Source organism: Talpa europaea (assembly GCF_964194135.1).
Source record: "Talpa europaea genome assembly, chromosome: 7".
In the NCBI taxonomy this organism is placed as follows: domain Eukaryota; kingdom Metazoa; phylum Chordata; class Mammalia; order Eulipotyphla; family Talpidae; genus Talpa; species Talpa europaea.
The window spans coordinates 64,005,864-64,019,591 of NC_140074.1; the positions used below are offsets into that span (position 1 = coordinate 64,005,864).

The window sequence follows — 13,728 nt, forward strand, 5'->3', positions numbered from 1 at the left end:
TAAAATCCTAAAAAAAAAAAAAAAAAAAAAAAAGGTAAATTCTTAGTCCCTACCTCTGAATAAGAATCTCTTGGGGTGGAGGGAGGCAACAGTCTGTGCTGGGACTGGCCTTCTCTGCACTTGAAATCATGGGAACTATGAGTTCCAATATTATTTGGGTTCAGTTTCTTTCTACGCTAGGGCCTGAAGTCAAGCAGAGGAGGGGGCTTGGCAGGTGCTCAGCAGGCTTCATAAAGGGATGGAATCAGCAACATCAAACCAGGGGCATTTCTCTTGGCAACACGGCTTCAGTCACCTGGTGGACAAGCGGCTGGTGGACAGGGGTCACGTCTGCCGGGGCTCATGGGAACCCAACACTGCCCAACTATGCTGGGTGCTTGCCTTACATCAACCTTGGCAGAGGCTACCAAATCCCTACCAGAGACACACTTGCCAGGCTGGCATGGAGGGAAATGGCCACTTTTTATTTCCAATGATTCCCCAATTTTTTGTGGGAGCGGGAATGATCAGAAGATTTCTCTTAGCCTCTTGTGATTGGTGGACGGAAGACTGCTTTTTCATCTCATGCTGCCTATGTAGGGGCTACATTTCTAAATTTTTATTCTTCAGGGAGAGGAAGTGTCTTGTTACATTCCTTTAGTTTCCTGACATTTAAAAAAGAATAACTTTTCCAGAGGGGGAGTACAGGGGAAAAATTTTTGTCACAACTTCTTGTCTCATTGATCTAGCTCTTTAAATATTAAAAAAGTTTTCATTTTTTTTTTCAAGGTGGGGACAGAGAAGAGATACCTAATTGCCCTCAATTTCCAATGCTTTTATTTTTAAAAAGTATTCTTACTTTTTTTTTTTCCTGAGGAGGGGTAAAGAAAGATTTCTCTCATCTCACATATAAGCAATTCTTAAAATTTTTATTCTAAAAATCAATTGTTGGAGATGGAACATGCATCCAGTAACCCCTCCTGTCTCTTGATGGGAAAGGTTCTGCATAGTTCAATTAAAAAAAAACTTTTGCTATTTGGGAAGGGTGAGGACAGAAACAAAATCCCTTTTAAACCTTCCCAAGTCACAGGAGACAGTTCCTCAAATTCAGAAAAGAAAAAGAAAAAAATCTGATATTTTGAAGGGTGTTGGATAGAAATATTCCCGCTCACTGTTTCACACAGAAACAGTCTCAAAATTTTCTTTTTAGAAACAACCTGACTGGGGGACAGGGGAAGGGGCTGTGCCCCCCCTGAACCTTTAAACTCTCTTGTGTCACTTAAGGCCAGTTCTTCAAACTTTCATTTCAAAAAATATCCTTTCTTTTTAATTGACAGAGGAAGCCAGAACTATTCTCTTCTCGCATTCCACCTAACATAGCTCCTCAAATATTTATTTTTAAAATCAGTCTGATGGGGGGGGGCTAGAAAGAGGCCCCCCCTGGTCTGACATAAAACTTCTGTGCCTCAATTGCATGGGAATATCTGGAGGGGGTGGCAGGGGCCACAGGCTTCGCTCCACTGCGCCTTCCGACTCCTCCATCAGGCCAACTCTTCAAACTTTGTTGAAAAAATCCATCTGATTTTTGGGGGGTGGGTGGGGGGGAGCAGAAGAGTTCTCATTAACCCCTCGTGTTCCGCCAAGAGGCGGCTCCCCAAACTTTCCCTCCGACATCAAAATGACCTTTCGCCGGGGTTGGCGAAGTGGGGGGCGGGCGGCGGGGGGCCGGGGGGCGGGCGCAGGGGGCGCGGGGAGGGCAGGGCACGGCGCGATAAAGTTTGGGGGGCGGGCGCGCGGGCCCCGGGAGCCGGCGGGCGGGCGGGCGCCGAGCGCCCCGAGGCCGGCCGGCTTTGTGTGCGGCGCGGAGGCTGGCGGCGCGGAGGCCGAGGCCGAGGCCCGGAGCTCGCGGGCCGCGCGGCGAGGCCGGCCCGGGGGCGGGCAGGGCGGCGGGGGGCGGCGGCGGCCCCGCCGGGGGCGGCTCGGCGGCGGGCGCGGCGGCGCCGGCCGGTGCGGGCCGGGGGTGGGGGCGAGGGGCGGGCGCCCCCCCCGCGCGCCCCCAGCGCCCCCGCCCCCCCGGCCTGAGCGGGGCGGGCGGAGGAGGGAGCGGCGGCGGCGGCGACGGCGGCATTGTGCGCGCACCAGCAGCCCGGCCCGGGAGGAGCAGGACGCGCCGGGGCCGCCTCCTCCCGCGAGGACCCATGAACCAGCCGGGCGGCGCGGCGGCTCCGCAGGTACGACCGGGGGCCAGGGGCAGGCACCGCGCGGGGGCCCGGGGGCCGGGCCCGGGGCGCTGCGCCACTTGCTTGCAAGGTTTGCAAAATGCAAAGTGCCTGGGCACGTTTGCGGGCTTTTTGTGGGCGCAAACGGGAGGGTCGGGGTCTGGGGAGCCCCCCCCCGGGCGCCGCGGGGTGTGCGGAGGGTGAGGGTGACCAGGGGGTCTTTTTGGGCCCTCACCCAGCGCCCCCCTCCAGCCCCGGGCTCGGACCGGAGCCCAGAAAACAAAGCGGCGAGAGAACAGAGCAGCCATTTCAGTTTGGACAATTCACATTTTGCAAAAATGCAACCCCTTCCAGCTCTCCCCCCTCCCCCCCAAATTTGCAATTTCCCCCCTGACCCGCTCTGCGCTCGGGGCTCCTGACGACCCCCAGGGCGAGCTTTCCCCCTGGCCCCCCATCTTTGCAACAATCTTTTTTTTTTTTTTAGGCCATATTTCCCTTTCTCAATTTTTTTTCTAATTTTTCTTCAAACGGTAGTTTTTTCCCATTAAAACGACGCCACCTAGAGGATACTATTTTGTAAATAAAAAAAATTAAAATTGAAAAGAAATATTTTTTATTTCTTATTTTTTCAAAAGTTTGCACTGTAAGGCTGTGGAGGAGAAAGAGATTCTTTTTTTTCTTTTTGGGGGTGAAAATTTTCACTTTGATCTTTTCAGGAGCATGGAGACAATTTTCATTTCTGAAGCCAAATCCAGATAATATGTAAATGAAAATTAAGCTGGAATTTGAATGAATTCAGTTTTTGAAGGGAAGAAAGCAAAAAGCCTTCTAAAACCAAAGTCACTTTGGCTGTCCAACTCATTTTAGTTTGAGAAAAAAACTAATTGGAATGAGGAAAGGAGGGAAATTGTTGAGTTGAGGGAAAACTGGGAGAATTGGCTTTATGAAGCAATTAGAAATTGTACTTCATTGTAATTTGGAACTTGTTTAGCTCAGCGGGCAAAAAAGACTAATTTCACCATTTGGCAATATTTAAAGTTTTTCTGTTCCCAAGAAGGAAGGATTTAAAAGAGAAAACAGACCTTAAAATATTGGCTTTGGACACACCCAAAAATTGTAGGTTTTTTTTTTTTTTTAATTTTGCATTTACATTTTACTGCATTTAAACCCCAAGGTTCTAAAGAAAAACAGAAACTGAAAAAGTTAGGGTGAAATCCTGTCTTTTTTCCTCTGCATTTGTTGGGATTTGTGTTATTTATTTATTTTTTTTGTTATGATGGAATAATTAAGACTGTTTTCTGATTTTGTTTCCTGAAAGGTCTAGGCATTTCTTTTTTGTTGTTGTTTTATCCAGAAAATGTCAGGAACCTTTTTTTTTGAGCAGTATTCTTTGGAGAAAAATGTAAATTCATTATGTTATACAAATTGAGTAGCCCACAGATTTGTAGGAGAGACCGCCATTAAAATAAGATATGCATAATTAACATTATTATGAAAAAACTAACAGTGGATTCACAGAAGCTCATTTTTTATGACATGCAACTGAATCAGTTAATAAAGACAAGGGTTGAAGAATCCTTGGTAGGAAGAAAATTTTCCTTCCCTGTGCTTGTTCATCTTCCAATTTGAAAAATTTATTATTTAAAAAAAAACCAGATTGATTTCAGGCCTCTTTGATTGTGATGTAGGCTTGCTAGTTTATTAACATTTGGTATTTTTCACAAATTTAATTACCTTCAAAGGGTAAAAAAAATCTATTAGCCTTGATCATGATTGGGGGGGGGTGTTCCTGTGATATAAAAAAAATGCTCAAATTTTACTGACTTAACAAGAAGGAAAGATAAAAAAGGAAGACAGAAAGGAGATAAAAATTCTGATTCTTAATCCATCTTCTGTAGTGGAACACTTACTTTGCTGAAGAAATGGGGTAAAATACCAGTTCAGCTGATTCTAGCATCAAAATTTAATTTTTTTATGGGCAAAAAATCAAAATACAAACAAAAACCTGAACCAAAGGTGCTTGCTTTTGGAACGTGAAGACATACGAGCAGATAGTATTTGATGTAGTATTTTAGCTTTAAAATGAACCAAATGAAGGTGAAATAAAAAAATATTTTTTCTAGTTTGAAGACAAATATTGACTGAATTGAAATTTAACCCTGAAAATAAGGTACCCACCCAAAGTGAAAGGTTGTTGTGATAAATTAGTATCTCATTGAACTTGGTGTAGATTTTGAAACTCCCCAAAAAAGTTAAAATTTTTCTATCCACAGGGAGGAGGAATATTGTTAGTGTTTGTGGGGTGGATGGTGGTGAGACCTTGGGTGGAAGACGATGGTATTCCATACAGGGCTGGTACAGGAAATCTGTGCCCTTTTGCCAGCCTCCATTGGGTCTTGGAAGAAGTGGTGGCCCCAACCCTTTCAGGGCAAATTCAAATTTCCAAGGGAATACAAATTCTGTGAAATATATTTAACAGGGGCAGAGGTTTGACATTTCCCATCATCACCATTGTATTTGGGAGATTTTATTTGTTTTTTTGAAATGAAATCCTTCAGGCCTGACAAGCCACGTTCTGGGATATTTGGAATGATTTTTTTTATTAAAAAAATTACCATAATTAAAAAAAATTTTTTCTTTTGAATTATTTAGGCCAAGGTCTAGGACGGTCAAAGAATTTATAATTTCTGAGGTCTCTGGGCCTCATGAGACAGTAGGCCTGAGTTTAGTAAGTAGTGGAGGAGAGCTGTGACCTGCACTGGGGAAGGGTGGGTGGGCACCCCTATTGGGTGTCCTGCAAAAAAAAGGGACTCAGGGTTGTGGATAACAGGTTATTTCTGGTGCAAGGAATAAAAATATTGCAGCACATCCCTTTGTGTGTCGTGGATCTCCTGACACACAATTCAGATTCCTTCATTCCATTCTGCTGAAATTTTGTTGTATTTTCTATGCTGTAAAGGAAACTCCTGGCTAGAAATCGAAAATCATTTCTGTTGTGTAGACCTTTTTTTTTTTTTTTAAATTAGATATTCTGATCAGGTTTGCTGTAAAGGAAATAGAGGTGCATGATGGTACTGTGGGGGCGGGGTCAGCCCTCTTTTGTTTCTCTTGGCATCTCTGGCTTGAGATCCCACCTTGGCCCTGGCTCCCGCACCTTCTAGTCCTACTTCTGTGACCGGAAATGGATATATGAGCTAATTTTTATTAGTCTATGTCGGTTCACCCTACCCTTTTAGAATATTGGGCGAAAAATCTGGTAAATTGGACTTGAGGAGTGGTTATTTGATGATGGGCTGAGTTATTTTGGTGAAAGATCATTTATACACAGTTTCACAGTGGAGACTCTTATTACTTAATGTTTTGCTTTTCTGCCTTAGGAGGTTTTTTTTTTTTTTTTTTCCCCCTTCTAATAAGGTTTGAAATTTCAAGGGCCTGCTTTATAGCTTGACTTTGGACCAAGCTAGGAAAAAGAGTTTGCTTATACTTTTAGCCCCGAACAGAGGTGAACTTGAACAAGGGCTCTTGCTTTGCCGAAGGGAAGCAACAAAGATGGCTGGTCAGTGTAAGACTGACCTCTCCCTGGTTCCAGAAAAATAAATAGCCAGTGGTTTGTTTCATTTGAGAAACAGAGTTTGAAAACTCTTCCATTGTCAGATACAGCTTTTCCCCCAACCTTGGACTAGCTCTGGGCATGCCCCTTCCTCTGACCTCATGTCTTCGCTTTGGTGGGGTGATAAGAACTTCCGGGCGGCCTTTCACTAGATGTGTAAACTGACTTTTCATGGTCAGGGTGAAATTTTGAGTTTTTTCCATGTTCTTGTTATGTTTCATGTCAGCTGTGTCCCTACCCGGGTGATTTAAATGGAGTGACTTTGTGGGTGCACAGGAGCCCTAACTCTCCCAAGGTCTAAGGTCTTGCTATATGACCTTGGACAAATCACTTTCCTTTTGAGCCTCCCTTTTTATGTTTGTGAAATGAGAGCCTTGGGTCAGAGCATGGATGATAATAATTGATTTGGTCTCTGATTCTGACTCAAGTGATTAGCTATGGCTGCCTTGATCACTGTGTTGAGAAGGATTCTGAGATGACATCCAGATTCCCATATTCTAGAGAGTGGGGTGCAATAGTCAAATAGTATCAACCACAGAGTGGGGGTTGCACCTCTTTGTTAAAATACCCAGACTAAGCTTTGGATTGTGACCTGTCTGGGGTTGTAAAATCAATTTGGTGGATCATAATCAACGTTAAAAAAAAAAAAGAATTCGGGGAACACAATATAGCAGAGATAGAGCATTGTAGTCAAGGTAAGTTCTCATGAACTTTTCGCTTTATTTATATTTGCCGATGTGTGTGCGTGACAAGGACTGGAATTTCCATTGTGAGGCATGGTTAAAAGAGTTTGCAGGGAACCCGACTGCATGGTCCATTGTGATGTGCCACAGGTACACTACACTTGTCTGCCCAGACTGTTTTCTCATTTTTTTTTTAAGATTTATTTATTTATACATATAAGAACTGGGGAATAGGCCAGAGGTGGGGGCGGTGGTGAAAGGACTCACCAGAGACAGAGTGGGGAGCAGAACAGGCAGATTGACTGAAATATACTGCTGAGGGGAGCAGCGGGCGGGTGAGGAGAGGTCTGCTGCGCCATGTGGGCAGCTTCCTGTCTGGGGATTGAACTCGTGCTGCAGTGGCTTAATACAGCTTCATAGGTTGAGTCCTAACCTCTTGTGCCACCAGGGAGGCCCTCTGTTTTCTCATTTGTTAGCCTGGTTGATTTCTACTCCACTCCTGAGTGGTCGGTGTCCTATGCTACCCTCTGTGCCCCTGATGGAGCTCACCGTGAGCACCCCTGTTTCAGCCCACCTGGTGGTCCAAGTGTGCAACATTGTCAGCCTTGGCACTGACTGGTAGGGTAGCTGCCCATTTGCAGGCAGCATCATTGCCACATTCTCTTGCTGAAAAGGTGATTTAAAGTGGTACGGAACCCCTGTCTTGAGGTTGGCGGGGAGCAGTCACATTTACTTTCATTCCTTGCTTTTAAATTGTTAGAAGAATTTTTCTAGAGGCAGAGTGTTCATATCTATGCTATATTTAAAATTTTTTTAAAAGATATATTTATTTATGCATACGAGAGCTGTAGTACAGGCCATAGGTGCTGGGGGGGGGGGTGAGAGGATTCACCAGAGACAGAGTGGGGAACAGAACAGGCAGACTGACTGAAATATACTACTCAGGGGAGCAGTAGGCGAGACAGGAGAGGTCTGCTGCGCCATGTGGGTATCTCCCTGGCTGGGGATTGAACTCGGGCTGCAGTGGCTGCGGATAGCTTCATAGTGCTGATACTTAACCCTTTGTGCCACCAGTGAGGCCCTATGTTTAAATTTTAATCAGATTCTGCGTGAATGTCTATATTTTTGTATGTACACACTTCCTAAAAAATTCCTAACATTCCTCCAGAATTGTGGTCTTAGTCTCCTCATCTTCTGAATGTGTCAGCCCAGTGCTGTCCAACAGAAATAGGACTTGAGCCACCAATGCAAACCACATATGTCATTTTAAATTTTTCTAGGACAGCTTTAAGGAAAAATAAGAAGAAACAGGTGAAATTAATTTCAACAATATAGTTTCGTTAACTCAGTATTTCCATAATACTGTCAATGCAACATGTCATTAATAGGAAAAAATTGTTAATGTGTTTTACGTTCTTTCTTTGGGGAGTATTATGCCTTTAAAATATGATGTGCATTTTACTCCAATAACATGTCTCAATTCTGAGTAGCTGCATTTCATGTGTGCAGAAGCCACATGTGGCTAGTGGCTTCTTTGTTAGATAGCATTGGGACAAGACCACTGTCTTTCTAGATGTCATTACTGGGGGGCCTCAGAAGGTCAGTGACACATCTTTTTAAATAAACCCCTTGGTTTTGTTGTTGGGATTTCCTTCCTGCGCCTTAAATGCTTGGAGGTTTTTTACCCTATAGTGGTGATGAGTTCCCTCCAGTTAGCTCCTCCTGACTAAAGTGGCCCATGTCTCCCTTTTATTTGTCCCAAAGCAGTCTTCTGCCAGGGTTCAGCCAGAAAGCTTTAGTTAGAAATGATAGATGATGGGGCCTCACCTGGTGGTGCAGCGGTTGAGCGCTGGGCTGCGAAGCTGCCCACAGCCTCTGCAGCGCCGGTTCTATCCCCGGCCGCCGACGAGGGTCCCACATGGCGCCTGCCGCGCCCGCTGCTACCCTCAGCAGTGTCTTCGGTCCGTCTGCCTGTTCTGCTCCCTGCTCTGGCTCTGGTGAATTCTCTCACCCTCCCTTGCTTCTGACTGTACCCAGTGCTTGTATAAATAAATAAATAAATCTTTAAAAAAAAAAAAAGATAGATGATGGCTAGCAATTCCAGGATGGTGATTCTTAGCATGTATGCGGGAGGCAGTCCTTGGAGGTGGGATTTCTTAAAGTGTTTAAATAAAGGGTTATCTGAAAGCAGAATGCAGATGGAAGAATACAACAGGTTTTTGGGACCAAGTTGGTGCCGTGAGGAAGGGGAGGAGATCAGAGGGCAGAATGGTCACTTTCAAACTCAACAAGGAGCCCCCAGGGAATTCCTCCAGCATAGGCTTCAGGTCAGATGCATGGAGATTTTCTGACATTCACCCAAGTGGTGAAATGGAAAGTTGGATTTGAGGTCAGCCAGACTAGAGTTTGAAATCCAACTTCATTTTATGGTGGTTAGCTTTGTGTAACTTCGGGAAAATCACTTCTGGTTTTGGAACCACAGCTTCTACATCTGGACAAAAAATGAGGGAAATAATCATGACCTTGAAGGGTTGTTTTAACATGAAGCAGTGTGTGTGAATACCCAGCCAGTCTCTAGAAATTGGTCCTAAGACGCTTGACCCCGAGATCAGTGGGTCTAAATTGGAAGAGACTGAGTCCCTCTAATCACGATTTTGTAGTTCTGGATATTTGGTAGTTTGTCTTTAGTGGTCAGAGTTAGGAAACAACAGAAAACACACACTTTTTTGGTTATTGCTTACAACAGAGTGGGATGGGACTTCTCCTGAACCTTCCACATCTTCCTTGTTAAAAGTATTCTTTTTTAAATTTAAATTTATTTACTCTGCATACAAGAACTGGGGTACAGGTCAGAGGTGTGGGGAGTGAGAGGATTCATCAGAGACAGAGTGGGGAACAGAACAGGCAGACTGACTGAAATACATTGCTGAGGGGAGCAGTGGGCAAGTCAGGAGAGGTCCGCTGTGCCATGTAGGTAGCTCCCTGGTCGGGGATCAAACTCGTGCTTCAGTGGCTGTGGATAGCCTCTTAGGTTGCATCTTAACCCCTTGTGCCAACAGGGCGGCTCTCCAAAGTATTCTTGATGCTTTTGTTCCAGGGATGTTTCATTTCTTCTGGATATTTCTGGATTTGTTTCAAAGCCTGTGGCACAGTCTTTAAAGGAGGGGATGAATCTCAACCCACTGTACCTTTGAGCTTCTGCTCACGCTGGGCCTCCTGTCTGGTCACCTCCTCATTCATCTCTGCTCCATGAGAAGTTAGACCCCCTTGAAACCCCTTGAGTCCTCTTCTGTGAGCCTGAATCTCCTCAGGGTGAGTTCATCTCTCCCCACTCTCAGCCCTTCCCCAACACCATGGGCCACCATTGTGATTGGTTGGTTGCATTTTTGTTATTCCAGCCAGCTTGTGAGTTTCTTGAGGGCAGAGATCCTGGGTTATTCATTTAGGGTCTCTCACAGAGCAGCAGCTGAATAAATATTTGATGACTTAATTTGAATTTTGGAAATGAGAATAAGCTGAGATTGGCCAGTGAGTCTAGTGATGAGTAGGTAACTATTTTAGGGTTGGTCGTTTGGTCAAAACCAGTGTCTACTAGAGAGCCCTAGAAGCACATTTTAGAGCTGACTCTTGGAGCCCATGGCTGCCTAGGAATAGTATGTCCGATTGGCTCCTTGGATGGGGAGAATGCTCCTGGGGAATGTTTAAAAAGTTCCCAGCCCCCTTTCACTTTTGTTGTGTAAAGCTTTTCTTTAAACTTGATGGAGGGCCATCTGGGGTCATCGTGCAGATGACTGGTTTGCAGGTATGGTGGTGAATGGACCTCAGCGTTTCTAAGGAGGGGACTGGGGGAAGTCGCAGGTGGAAGGGACTTGCAGTGCCCTGTGCTTGTTCTGGGAGTTGGTCTTCTTGGCCACGGGCCCAGGAACTGGACCTCAGGGGTTGTTTGCAGAACACCTGGACGCATGGGTCCCTTAACCATGAAGTAGTTAAATGTGTGATTGGATGTTCCACCAGATCTCATCTTTGGTGGACTTCTGGATTGTAGGTGCAAAAGATTCAAGGATTCCAAGATTCAAGGAAAGTTTATGGGAGAAAACCGAGAACATTCTGTTCATCTGCTTAACTTTATTTATAAGAAGTTACTGTCGTTTTTAACACTTTATCACCCAACTCAGTACAGTGAGCACAGAATCCCAGCTTAAGGTAGATCACATTTCCCTATTCGTCATTTTCCCAATTCTGAAACTGGTATATGTGTTATAATGTATGTATTCTTTTAGCACACTTTCTCACGTTTTTTCCTTCTTAGAAAGCTGTTATAAAATTGATGTCATATCTAACTGCCTAAGATATCTTGTAATTGAGGGACTATGGTGTCATGCTCCTGGCAGAGTGGCCTTTGAATTTTGGGACTTCTGGTTCTATTCTTTTTGCCTCATGTGCCTCTGGACTTGAACTCTCCACCTGCACAGTGAGGATGGGATTTCACTTTGGAAAGTAGCTTCTAGAACTCTGAATTAGCCTCCCTTTCTGTTCATGTCTTTCGGTGGGTTTCATAACTTTGCTGTGAGCCCTTCTCTGAAAGGTATAAGTAGCAAATTGGCAGGAGGTAAAGTCTTGTAAACAGGTCATCCCTTCTGCTGCAACCTGGGTGAACTATCTGACCAGTGACAGAACACCAGCTTGACATTTCAAAAATCGAAGTTGGAGGGTCAAGACTTTGCTCCCTCTCGGTTCCATTACTTAATCATATTGTGATCTTTTCCATTACTTCATTTCCCTGTGCTTTGTTTTCTTACATGTAAAGTGGGGATAATGATAATGATTGTGATGGTACTTTCCTTACAGGGTTTTTGTAAAAAACTGTAAAGGATGTGAGAAAAAAGGTTTGTAAAAGACAAAATGCTTTTTACTTACCGCATGTTGTTCATCCATCATCTAGTCCAGGGGTGGTGAATAAGTAATATACACATCTCCACTCTCCATTTCCAAGCCTGTGGCAGACATTGCTAATCGATCATGGCAGTCTTTTCCATTGAGTCTGTCCAGTAGCCTCAGAGGCCTTTTTAATAATGATTCTACTAATCAGTTGGGTTTAACATGGGTCATGAAGCCAATTTGCCTTTCCTGATCTACTGTCTCTCTCTCTCCCTCTCTCTCCCTCTCTCTCCCTCTCTCTCCCTCTCTCTCTCTCTCTCTCTCTCTCTCACACACACACACACACACACACACACACGCATGCATGCGCACACGCGCGCCTGGTAAGGGAGATGGAAGACTTGCATAGAACCTCAGTGATAAGCTGAGGTGGAACTTTAAGCCTCAGATTTCTTACTCCTCAACCAATGCTTTTCCAACTATTGGCACATACACTGTGCCAAAAGGAATTAAAGTTAATTTGGTCTTGAGAAATAGCTAGAGAATCCTGGCTCCTCCCTTCTCTGTTATAATTAGATACCCTTGGGGTTGTCATCAAAGCAGGGCTGGATGACCTGCTTCTGCCTGATCCCGGAATGATCAGGTTTCAAAGGGGAGATGCTGGTGGCCGACCCCTGGGTCTAGTGTCTTTTATTGGTTCACTCCTTCTAGTCTAGATGGCCTGGTGGAGGGGCAGGGAAGGCCCTGGGGTTCCTAGATGATCCCTGTGTTTAGAACGAGTTTTCTGATTACATACCCTAAGATCACAGATGAATTCCTCAGTCTCTCAGAATTTTACTTTCTATTTTTAGGAAATGGGATGGTCATAATCCTTCACAGGAATGAAATGAGATAACATTCAAAAGTGCTTCTTAAATGCTAAAGACCTCTATATGTGATAATTTTTATAATTAACACTGATCACTAATTATTAGTGCCTTGTTGGGTAAACGTGTAAACCCAGAGGCACAGATGGGGTGTCTGCAAGGTGAATTGGTCCGTTATTTGATTTGCTGACTTCAGATTTTTAAAGTTCAGAATTTTTAGGCCTTTGAGTATGTGATCTCTCCCTACCCTCCTCTGTTTCAACCACATGTATGGCCTACCTGGCCCGGCACCCCTGACATAGCATCTATTCTGTCATCTGTTACATGGGAGAACAGTCCACTCCAGACCCCAACAGGCTTCCTACAAGCATCCAATGATTTCATGGACTCAAAAGTGCTTCATAAACAGTGAAGAACTGGAGAAACATGTTGGCTACAACTCCTTTCTTTTCTTAAAAAGGAAAGGAAGGAGGCCGAGGTGAGGATGGTATTGAGTCGGCAGAAAAATGATATAAATATTTTGGCTGACAAGGCAGAAGGAGGCTTCGTATATAAGCTAAAGAGAATAAACGGAGTCAGGTGGTTCTGCTGTAGAAAGTCTGCTGTAGAAAGCACAGAAAAGCTGCTCTCCAGTGAAGCCAGCTCTGTCAGGGCGAGTGTCCCTCGGCCAGAAAAGCTCAAAGTCAGAAGCAGTTTTGGCCTGTTGACTGTGTGTTACTGTCCAAGACCGCACACTCCAGGAGTGGGTCACCCCACCTTGGCTTCCAGCCCCTGTGCGCATGTCCCCACCAGCCCCAGGTTGCTGTAGAGCGTTTGGGATGGGAATTTTCATTGGGTGAATATTTGCAGAGAATTTGTGTTTTGTCTTATTTGTGGACTCTGGCTTATGCCAACCAAGTAGACTAGCATCTGGAATACTTAGGCAATAAAGATATTCTTGGATGCTGGAGATTTCTTTTCTTTTTCTTTTTTTTAAAGATTGATTTATTTATTTATACAAGCACTGGGTACAGTCAGAAGCGCAGGAGGGTGAGAGGATTCACCAGAGCCAGAGCGGGGAGCAGAAAAGGCAGGCTGATGAAGTACACTGCTGAGGGGAGCAGCTGGCGCAGCAGAAGAGGTCTGCGTGCCATGCGGGACCCTCCTCCGGTGGCCAGGAAGCAGCCGGGGATTGAACCTGCGCTGCAGAGGCTGTGGGAAGCTTTGCAGCCCAGTGCTCAACCGCTGCGCCACCGGGGAGGCCCGGATGCTGGGGATATCTAAAAAAATTTATCAACTGGGGGCCTCCCTGGTGGCGCAGCGGTTGAGCGCTGGTTTGCGAAGCTGCCCGCAGCCTCTGCAGCGCCGGTTCGATCCCCGGCTGCTCCCCGGCCACTGGAGGAGGGTCCCGCATGGCGCGCAGACCTCTCCTGCCGCCCACTGCTCCCCTCAGCAGTGTACTTTGGTCCTTCTGCCTGCTCTGCTCCCCGATCTGGCTCTGGTGAATTCTCTCA

The 13,728-nt window shown here is 45.3% G+C and overlaps 1 protein-coding gene across 4 annotated transcripts in view; it reads left to right on the forward strand.

Annotated features, from left to right (window-relative positions):
• Window positions 1-2,177: 2,177 nt before the first annotated feature.
• The window catches only part of ZNF618 (zinc finger protein 618), a gene marked incomplete at both ends in the record, with an annotated part of 173,451 nt that continues 161,900 nt past the window's right edge, over window positions 2,178-13,728 (forward strand). For all 4 annotated transcript variants that reach the window (XM_084238178.1, XM_084238182.1, XM_084238179.1 and 1 more), the window contains one exon: window positions 2,178-2,210. In XM_084238178.1, the coding sequence (XP_084094304.1) occupies window positions 2,178-2,210 (33 nt within the window). The remainder of the gene's footprint in view (window positions 2,211-13,728) is intronic.